Genomic DNA, 9,946 nt, shown 5'->3' with positions numbered 1-9,946 from the left:
CCATGGAATCAATGCTATAATGTAAATAAACATGTCCCACAACCTTTGAACACAATTTTTCATCGGTTAGGCTGTGGAGATGGTCAGTTCATGAAGGCCAGGTCGCGCGTACCCTTTAACTTTTGATTGAAACGAAAGAGAACAACGATTTCAGTGCCGATATATTCGAGCAGGGTTCGGCTAATTGCAAACAAAAATGAGTGCTAAAAGCCAACGGTTGACATGAGGTGAATAAGTATCTTAGAAACGCCATGTTGTTTGTTAAAACACGCAAATCCTTCGTTCTCTTTAATTTTTAGGTTATATCAACGTCCGTGATAAAAACAGCGATTTACAAGCCAGCAGACCACAGATAATAAACGTCAAGCAATTATCTGGTTGACTGTTGCCGTTCGACCTTAGGTCACCGCCATTTTTTGGAAAACAAAAAAAACATGCTCGAAATAAATCAAGAAAATGAGATTACTCCAAAGCGGTAAAATCTTCATGACTGGAGTTTTCACATTTGAAGATATCGAAGCCAGGACCACATGTGATGAAACAAGCTCAATTGTAATAGTGGTATGCTCTTTAAGTGAAAATGACTGCTCTAAACAGCACAATTTTCTGTTTAGGAAATATCCCGCTTAATGCGTCATGGTTTGCTTAAGTCATCGTACCTTACAGGGTCACCAGGATCACCAACAATTCTTTGCATTGCTTGATGATAAGTACTTTCTCCGGAGATTAAAACGTGGCGTTTTCTCATGGGCCTGTTGTCTTGCCTTGGCTTTTTATGTCTCACGTAATTTTGTGTAGTGAACTGAGGTCAAGCAGTCAGCTAGAAAATTGTTCAACCCGCATCGTTCGAGGTCTGTTGAACCTGTCTCAACGTTGTGTTCATCGCAATAAACGCAATTATCTTCAAGTTACATGGTGCACAACACGCGCCCAGAGCCACAAATTGTGTGTCGTTTTCACTGCTCCCTAGTAACCTGAAGTCAATCGGTGGCTATACTGACCTGAGGATGTGTACAAATGATTTTCACCGTATCTGAGTCACCTGCAGCGGCTGCCGCCTGGTGACAGAGGTGTCGCGGGCGGGCAGCGCGGGCCACTCGGCGACACGTAAGCGGGTATTGATCCGTCAGCACACACTGGCCCCAGCTGAGGTCGGCGGCTGCCCTGGCGACCGCTGCCGCCGTCCTCGTGCTCAGGCTCGCACGGCCGCGACCTGAGACACAGGGGTACCAGCTCTCGAGACCGCAGGTCGCCTCCCTGAAGCTGAGGGCTCCCTGCGGCTCGGGTCGTTGGCGCTGGCTGATCTCAGCTTCACGGCTTCACGGCATGTTGCCGAGCTCCGGTCTGGGACCGGGGAGGCCAGCTTTAGTCCTTTTCCCACGCTGTTCGGTACTCAGCTGAAGTCTGAAATTAGGAGCTGATATAACCGCCCTGCATAGCTCCCAACTAATGCCACACAACACCCGGCGCATGCTTAACGTTTTAAGCAGAGCGACACACAATGCGATTTTCAAGACGCTGTTCACGCTTTCCGATTTCGTTTACGTTTTGTAAGTTTTCGTATAAGCTTTGGCTGTTGGGTGTACCCAAACCATGACCGCAAGGCGCAGTGCATCGTTTTCTATAGCCACACTGTGTCTAATGCCGGTACTGCTATGGTGATATTGACCTGCTCACTAACATTACAATTTCCTGTGTTATGCGTTTTTGTGTTCATGACTTTACCTGTCATTGCGATAGAGCCTGTGCATTATAAAACACCAGACAACAAACTCAAAATATTTCTTTTTCTTGTTACAGTTCGTCGCCAAACTCTCTGCGTCTGCTCCTTCCATCGCACATGGTAGGTCAGACGGGCCCTCCAGGGAGTGCGATGATCGGTCGCAGTCACGTGATGGCGTTCAATGTCATGCAGCGATGGCAAACTTGCTTTATGAACGAGAGCGAGTCATGTCATCATCTTTTTGCACTATATTCAATACTGCTCCGATTTCGCTCGTCCCGCGACCGGTCCCCGCTCTCGCCTCTCATGGCTCCCTCTTCACGTTCCATGCGTATTACTGCACAACAACCTGCCACAGATGCAAATACCACTGCATAACTGCTTTGGGCGTTACGAGAATGAACGCGCATTGGTAAGCAATTTCATAATGCTATCAAAACACTAGTGTCGGCTGTGACTGCCGTTTATATGACCAAGCATCCCATCGATACTTTTATTTACCGGGAGGGCGTGTGTTGAGCAAATGTGAGGATGGGAAAACGGAGGCTTATGGGCATAACGATTAAAATGCTTAGCAAGGACAGGACGCGGAGTCGTAAGTTTCGCTGGTACAAATTCAGATGTGAAACATGGCAATCAATCACAGCCCAAAGGCACGTATTGTGTGATTCAATGCGACCCAGACGACCAAGACGTCAGGGTCACGAGGCTAAGTAGCACGCTTGTCGCCCCCCCCCCCCTCCCCCCGCCCTCAAGCACACATCATATGAGCTGACAAACGGGGCCTGCCAACAGACCGGCGTTATGTCCCCGTAACCTATCTCCTGTCACCTGTCTCTCTGACCCGTCTCCTACACGGGACAGCGCTACCTTCGCCCATTAGATGGATGTTGAGCCGCAGGTCACCCACGCCTCTAGAAACTGTACGCCACTAGCGCCACCTGCCAGTCAAAGTTCGAATCACATTCCCCGTACTGAGATGAATGGCAAGCGAACGCAACGCCATCTGCATCCTGGGGTTTAAAACATAGTTCGACCTGGCTTCCTGCAGTCTGCCCTTGTATGCTGCCCGGTCTGCGCGCTGCCCGCCTGCCTGAGTTTGAGCCACAGTTCCTTCCTCTTCCGTGGAGCTGAATGCACGACTTCAGCCTGCACCGTCTGCCAGCGCGCGCAGCAGCATCAGCAGCCCCCGATCCGGCCAGACGCTTCGGTGACCCCGGCCGGAGCGGCGACGCCAGCCCTACTCTCGCTTGAGCGGTCGGTTGGTGAGCGTCGGCCGCAGCACCGGGTACAGATAGGTGGAGGCGACGGCGCCGACCGTGGCCGCGCCCCAGTACACGGCCACGTGCTCGCCCACAGAGTGGCCGCGGCAGCCCAGCTTCATCGCGCTGGCCAGCATCGGGTTGTAGTAGCCGCCCGAGTAGTTGAAGCCTGCCGACGCCCCGGAACAGAGGTCACAGGCGCGTCAGCACCAGTTGCGGGTGCTTTCGGGCGTGAGCCATGATAGGCTGAGCGTGTTAGGGGTGCGTTTTGCCCCTGTCTGCCCTGCTAAAAACGCGTCTGGCGGAGAACTACGCCATGCCAATCACCACACAGCACAAGGCAGGTTGATTGAGGCCTACCGTTTGGTTCAAACACAGTAGGATCAGCTGCGAGCCCAGTCGTACCGACAGGCGCGCCATCTGTGAGGCGAGTAGTGAACCGGGGCGCTGGCAAGGCTGCCAACTAGCCTGCACAGCGCTGCCAGGAGCTACAATAGAACGGCACGACATCGCCGCTGGTGCTCTTGGCTGGCAGCAGCGGCGTTATGCATTTCTGGAGTCAGCGCCACACACCGCCGTCGTCGGTCAGGGTGAACGCCGCGGCGGGCCGCGGACAGCATGGTCGGCGGACAGCAAGGTCGACGACGGCAGTCTGGAGGACAGCTGAGGTGTTGGGCGGACGCCTGTACGCGCTCGCCGATTTGAATGTCATTAATTCAGAAGTTGGCTCACGCGGCCATCGTTCTTTATCCACGCATCGCCCTGCATTCTCGCGAGGCCTCGTGTATCAGGGCGAGGTGTATGCAGCAGTCAATAGTGGGTTTGTGCCTCTGGCGGGACCCCGTCCGAGTTCCCGCACCGAGGAGGGGTCCCTGTGCCGGCCAAATCTCGGCGGAGGGCTCCCAGGCCATGCAGTCTTGCCCCCTCCCCCCCCCCCCCACTTTCCACTCTTCTTCATCCCACTGCCCTAAAGTGGTAACCAATGACCGAAATGACCTAATCCCAGCCAAGTCAAACCAAAATCATTTGACTAGGCTGTCATGCGTAGTAAAATCAGAATTTTCAATGAAATCTTTCGTCAAAATTCCGCAAGATCACCAAATCAGCAAGAGAATAACGCGAACGAAATGACCGAGACATATGTTATCCCTTGCTTTACTTAAAAACAACGTCATGTCTATGTCGTTTCGCAACTTGCATTTCTTTAGACAACTGTGCTCTGGGTGCTAAGGAAGTAGATTCATTGGATGCATTGCTGTTTTTTGCATCGGGATGATCGTTTTTCTAGCGTGTTATGAAACTACCGAACTCCGACGATTCTATTACCTGAACCTGACTCCCACGTGGACACACAATGAGCCTACCGACCTGCGATAACGAGCGAGGTGCCACAGAGCGAGTCGATGGCGACAGCGAAACGCGGCTCGAGGTCGTCCATGGAGCGGGCCACCAGCCGACAGAGCAGCACTGCCACGCCCTCGACCAGGGCGCCCTGCAGAGGCGACACTTGCAGGTCCGCCGAGCACTCTTCCAGCCAGCGGTCGTGGTGCGCCGGCGACAGCTCAAGCCGCCACAGCAGCCGGATATACCTGCCGGCCAGGTCAGGTCGGGGCAGGTCGGGTGAGGTCGGGTCGGTTGGGTAGGGCCAGGTTAAGAATGGACCCGAGCGCGTCCTCCGCTTAGGTCATGTCAGAAGCGGGACGCACCCATCCGATTGTGTGGGGCCCCCAGTAGCTGGTAGTCAACTGCTTGTACGGGCCCGGATAGGCGGGTCAGATCAGGTCAGCACCCAAAGGTACCTGCCCAGTCAGATCTGCCCGGTCTGCCATTTTTGACCACCTTATACAGCATTGCGATCTGCATTGCTTGCAAACTACAAGCAACCAAAATAGACGACAAAAACAAACCATAGCAAAGGAAGGTGTCAGGAATTGCTCATGTTCGGGCCAAGGATAATGCAAACTTAGATCGCCAGTCATTGCCATTTTCCGACGAACCGAACCAAATTATGCACTGAGCAACGTTAAACAGGATTTCGGGAGTACTGCGTTGTTGATCATAGCCAGGCTGAAACCATAGCGCGAACTCCATAGCCTCGAAGCAGAACATCACAATAAAACATTGTATCACCCTAGCGTCCAAGGGAAGTCGACGTGTTTGCATCCACGAGTCCGTGGACTGCACATGCAGCACTGACCTCCACGTGGCCCAGCCACCGGCCACCTCCGCCAGTATCCTGAGCAGCACTGTTGGCAAGCGTGTCCTGCCCAGCCACCATTCCTCCACTTGCAGGTAGGGGCAGGCATTGGCGTCGCCCCAGGCCAGCGACCAGTAGATGCTCACCAGGAAGAGGTACACGGCGTACGTGATCACGCCGAACGTGTCGGCGACTGCCGGTGGCGTAGAAGCGGCACAAAGGGCGCCACAGAGGTGTTAGGGCGTAGGCAGAGAGAGACACGAGGGCGGGACGTGGGCAGAAAGAGTTGCGAGAGGTGGGGCGTGGGCAGAAGGAGTTGCGAGAGGTGCGACGCGGAACAGAGGGCGCCAGACAGGTGTTAGAACATGGGCAGACGGCATCGCGGGAGGTGGGACGCTGCACAGAGGGCCTCTCAGAAGTGTTAGGGCGCGAACAGACAGAGTCGCGAGAGGTGGAAATCTGACGGCCGCTGACAGACGCCATAGCAAGCGAAGGCCACTGCGATGTCCATTCAGAACCTTGTCGATGAAAATTTGGTGCAAAACGTGTGTTGTTTCTACAATGCTGACACAGCAACATGCCAAGTGCGGCGGCTGCCTCTTTGTAAGTGAATTCTATATGCCGAAGTGCATTTTTCGAATCTACGGCATTCACAACAGGGCCAGATCACGAACAACGATGAGCGCAACTGATAAAAAGTTAGCCCCGCGGACAGAAGTCTCTCAGCTGTTGCGGTCAAGAGCCGCACCCTCCCCAAAGGCAGCCAACAGCCGCCCGCAGCCGCGTCACGCAAGCGTCTCGCACCGAGACACTCACCGATGGCGAGCTCGAAGCAGCAGCCGCACAGCTCACTGGCGGCGATGACCTCGCGAAGCAGCCGCTGCGCCTGCGGCTCCGTCACCGCCCGGCGCACCACCACGCGAAGCAGGTGTGCCGTCAAGCCGATCAGCATGATGATCCCCGTGGAGACGGACAGCGACATGGCCGCGCTCTGCTGCCGGAGCACGGTCAGACCGGCTCAGCGTCACTCGTCGGCGCCGCACGGACCAAAAGCCACAGCATCACGCGTCGGCGCTGCCTGGACCAGCAGCCACAGCATCACGCGTCGGCGCCGCCTGGACCAACAGCCACCACGTCACGCGTCGGCGCCGAACGGGCCAGCAGCCACGGCGTCACGCGTCGGCGCTGCCTGGACCAGCAGCCACAGCATCACGCGTTGGCGCCGCCTGGACCAACAGCCACGGCGTCACGCGTCGGCGCCGCACGGGCCAGCAGCCACAGAGGAGCCTTGGTGGACGAACCGCTCCGGTAGACGGGGAGTCGAGTTTTGCAGAGTCGTGTTACCGATGTGGTATTCGACGTGATGCAACTGACTGGATTCATGCAATTTTTCCTAGCTCGACACGGGCGCAACGGGTGCGATCACCAATATTTACTGGAATAGAAGCCGCTTAATTTAACTGAACTGGAAATATAGAGGTGCCTAGGAAAAAATTGTGCTGTGTGCACCGCCTACCTCAAAATGATTCAGGACGACGGGAGGGCTCCTTGGTTTCGCTGTAATTTTGTTGACCACACGTGCGACTCTGTTACCATGCTCCGTTTGGTGGGAACCCTTACAGACTCTGACACTACGCATGATTTGAGGAACATTCCAAATGGTGTGTGATGGTTTTAAAATCTCTTCAATCGCAAACACTCAATGAGCAAGAGGTCTTTTTTGCTGCTCGTGGACCCTTCACCTGTAGTTGCGTACCTTCGTGGTCGCTTGGAGACGCGAAGTCACCCGGTTTTAGCGCGTTGGGCTAACAGCCTACATCCGTTTGACCGGTTTTTGGACCCTCATTTGCCCTTCGCAGATCGAAGTGACCTCTTGCGTCCCGGGGGAAGGGGGAGCGTGATACCCCATGGCCCCCTTTCCTTGGATCCCCCCCCCCCTGTGCTGGGGTGGATCCAAGGAAGCGGGTAGATCCAACTCGTTACAACTGGCGGGCCGTATGATGTAACAGCTGTCTCACGAAAAAGTCACAGGTGCCAGGTGACTGAGGCGCCGCGGGGCGCGGGTGAAACAGTAGAGACCAGGGACAGACTACGGCCACAGTTGGTAGTGTTCGACACCATTATGGCGCGTATTTCTCGCCAGACGCGCGAATTTTTAAAACGAAACACTGCCGGATGATTTTGCCCCCCCCCCCCTGTCGCTATGGGTGCACCACAGTTTCCCCGCCACAGCGACAGCGTCACGCAGACAGTCAAAGGTCACGAGTCTATGACGGTTGGGGGCAATCGCGTAAGCGAGCACAAGCCGCGCAGGACTGGGCGACCACTACAGTCGGACGTGTCACCGTCTAAGAACTGATGGCGACGCGAACAGTAAACATGTCGTCGCCCCACCGTTTGGCTGGCCTGTGCGCAGCCGCGCGGCCGGCGGAGGACAGGCCGTGGGACATTACCTGGCTGGTGCGCGGCGCGCCGGGACGACCGCCGCGCCTGTCGGCAAGCAGGTGCTCCGCAACGTCCCCGGCAGTCACTGGCGCCGATATCGTTTGAGTCGGCTCACCCCTCTGCGCCGGTATTTTTACGTTTGCGGCGCGGCTTGGAGGGTCGCTCACGAGGCGCCGCGTCGGCCGGCCAGCGGGTCGCCTTCGGTCCAAGGTTCGGATCTGGGTCTGATAGTGCGGCGGCCGGTGGCACCAGCGCGGCACGTCCACCCCGGCGTCTGCCGACCTTCGCCGGCCGCCGCTGAGTACGCGCAGACACTACCACAGCGCGTGGCTGGCCAGTCGGGCGGCCGCGACGCCACTGTAACTGTGACGTCGACCGACAACCGGCGCGGGCGTAGCACCCGTAAAATCTGGGGGTGGAAAATTTGTGGAGTAGATTCTTACATGCATGATTTACGGTTATTTTTAAGCTTTCGCGAATGAAGTGTCGGTGCCGCCCCCTCCCCACTGCCCATCCTCGGGGACACTTTTTTACGCCTATGGGCTATGACAGCGAGCATTAGCAGGAGTGAGCTGTGATATGCCATCACCAACGCGCCACTCCGCACCCACTGCAGTCTGCCGTAAATACGCCAGCAGATCGTGTGGACTGACCCTGGAGCAGGCACAATCAGCCCGTGCCCAGCGGTACCAGCTGGGCAGCATTGGACCCCGCTCCACCGGCGGGGTGGCCTGGTGGCGCCCTTGACTCGCCGGCTGGCAGTTTCGGGCGGTGGGGAGGGAGCGCCGTCCTCGCATACCTCAAGGTCAAATGACTCGGTGTCAATCCGAGCCAGTTTGCCTTCGCTGCGTAAAAAACCTTACAAGTCGTGGGGCTCATGTAATCAAGTGAGGGGTGAGCCTCAGGAGGCGTAAATGCAGCGCGCGCCATTTCAGTTCAAAATAGCAGATTTCCATGTAAAATGGGACGATTTCTGCCAAGCTTTGCCATTTCCGCCAGTCAAAGAGTGGTAGCCCATATCTCGCCTGGGAAATGGTCTTGAGGATATATAAGGGTTGTTAGGGTATTATTCCCTGGGTACCGTTTTCACTTAACCCGTCCGACATTATGGATCTGCAGGTTAGCCAACGAGTGGTAAGACCATAGTAGAGACAGCGAAATTTTGGCGCCTGCTCTCCTCACGTTACCTTATTTTCATATTTCACTCCATTTAGGTACTGCAGTACGGCGACAACTGGAGATTATTGCCGATTTATAAGCTTAACGTAAACATTTCAGGTGATAGCTATTTATTTAAGAATAACTATGCATTTTACGAAAAGACATTGCATGCAAATGTTCAGGCACGTTGACTTCGATGAATATGGCGCGGGCACTAATCCTTGAAAACGTGGTCTAGTAGGATTTATTTCTGAAACCAGATGGTAGTACTGATTTGGGATTGTGTATATCGGCTCATGAGTCGATATACACGCTCCCAGTGCGTGTAAATCGACTCATGAGTAGATCTACACAGAACAGTTCCTATGCTTGAATCCACTACGAAGTGGATTTACACAGAATGCCACTCCTGTGTAAATCGACTCAGATCTGAGTTGATCTACACATAAACGCGCTGTTGTGTAAATCCACTTGTGAGTAGATCTACACAAGCGTGGCTTCAGGAGTAAATCGGCTCAGATCTGAGTGGATTTACACAGGAGCGCCATTCTGTGTATATACATTCCAGAGTGGATTTAAGCAGAGAAGGTGTTCTGTGTGAATTCATTCATGACGTGATATACACAGAAGCGCCATTCTGTGTAATTCCACTCGCGAGTGGATTTAAGCAGAGAAGGTGCTCCGTGTAGATGCACTCATGATGGATATACACACCTGTGAATTACATTGTGATGTGATTTGCACAGGAGACAGAGCGCATTCAACGCAGCGAACTGGCGAACTGATCTATGACTTGCCGAATAAGGGAAATATGTGATTTCAGCAATCAAACAAACGCACAAAAGCTAAAAATATGCATTTGCCCATGCATAGTTCATTTTTGCATCACTGAAGATAAACATCTGCGTACTTTATTGAGAACATACTGTCTAGAGGTACGAATATATACATTTAAGTATATATATATATATATATATATATATATATATATATATATATAATCCCTCTCTCTCTCTCTCCTCTCTCTCTCCTCTCTCCTCTCTCTCTCTCCTCTCTCCTCTTCATCTCTCTCCTCTCTCTCCTCTCTCTCTCGCTCCTCTCTCTCTACTCTCTCTCTCTCTCTCTCTCTCCTCTCTCTCTCTCTCTCTCTCTCTCTCT

At 54.1% G+C, this 9,946-nt stretch overlaps 1 protein-coding gene across 3 annotated transcripts; it reads right to left on the bottom strand.

Annotated features, from left to right (window-relative positions):
- Nucleotides 1-1,675: 1,675 nt before the first annotated feature.
- Nucleotides 1,676-7,914, bottom strand: AQP (aquaporin). Of its 3 annotated transcripts, none has more exons than XM_037230007.1 (5): nucleotides 7,636-7,914; nucleotides 5,999-6,176; nucleotides 5,183-5,375; nucleotides 4,354-4,574; nucleotides 1,676-3,154 (listed from the first exon to the last, which is right to left on the bottom strand). In XM_037230007.1, the coding sequence occupies exons 2-5, from the start codon at nucleotides 6,162-6,164 to the stop codon at nucleotides 2,964-2,966; spliced, it is 771 nt and encodes a 256-aa protein (XP_037085902.1). In that variant the 5' UTR covers nucleotides 6,165-6,176; nucleotides 7,636-7,914; the 3' UTR covers nucleotides 1,676-2,963. The 3 variants fall into 3 exon arrangements, with proteins under 3 accessions (XP_037085902.1, XP_037085901.1, XP_037085903.1); XM_037230006.1 differs by having other exon boundaries at nucleotides 5,999-6,173; XM_037230008.1 differs by lacking the exon at nucleotides 7,636-7,914 and adding an exon at nucleotides 6,939-7,052.
- Between the last annotated feature and the right edge of the window lie 2,032 nt (nucleotides 7,915-9,946).

Source organism: Pollicipes pollicipes, unplaced genomic scaffold, assembly GCF_011947565.3.
Source record: "Pollicipes pollicipes isolate AB1234 unplaced genomic scaffold, Ppol_2.1 Scaffold_6138;HRSCAF=7277_pilon_pilon_pilon, whole genome shotgun sequence".
Taxonomy (NCBI): Eukaryota; Metazoa; Arthropoda; class Thecostraca; order Pollicipedomorpha; family Pollicipedidae; genus Pollicipes; species Pollicipes pollicipes.
Note: the sequence above shows the minus strand (reverse complement) of the source record. Positions and strands in the feature narration are given on the sequence as shown.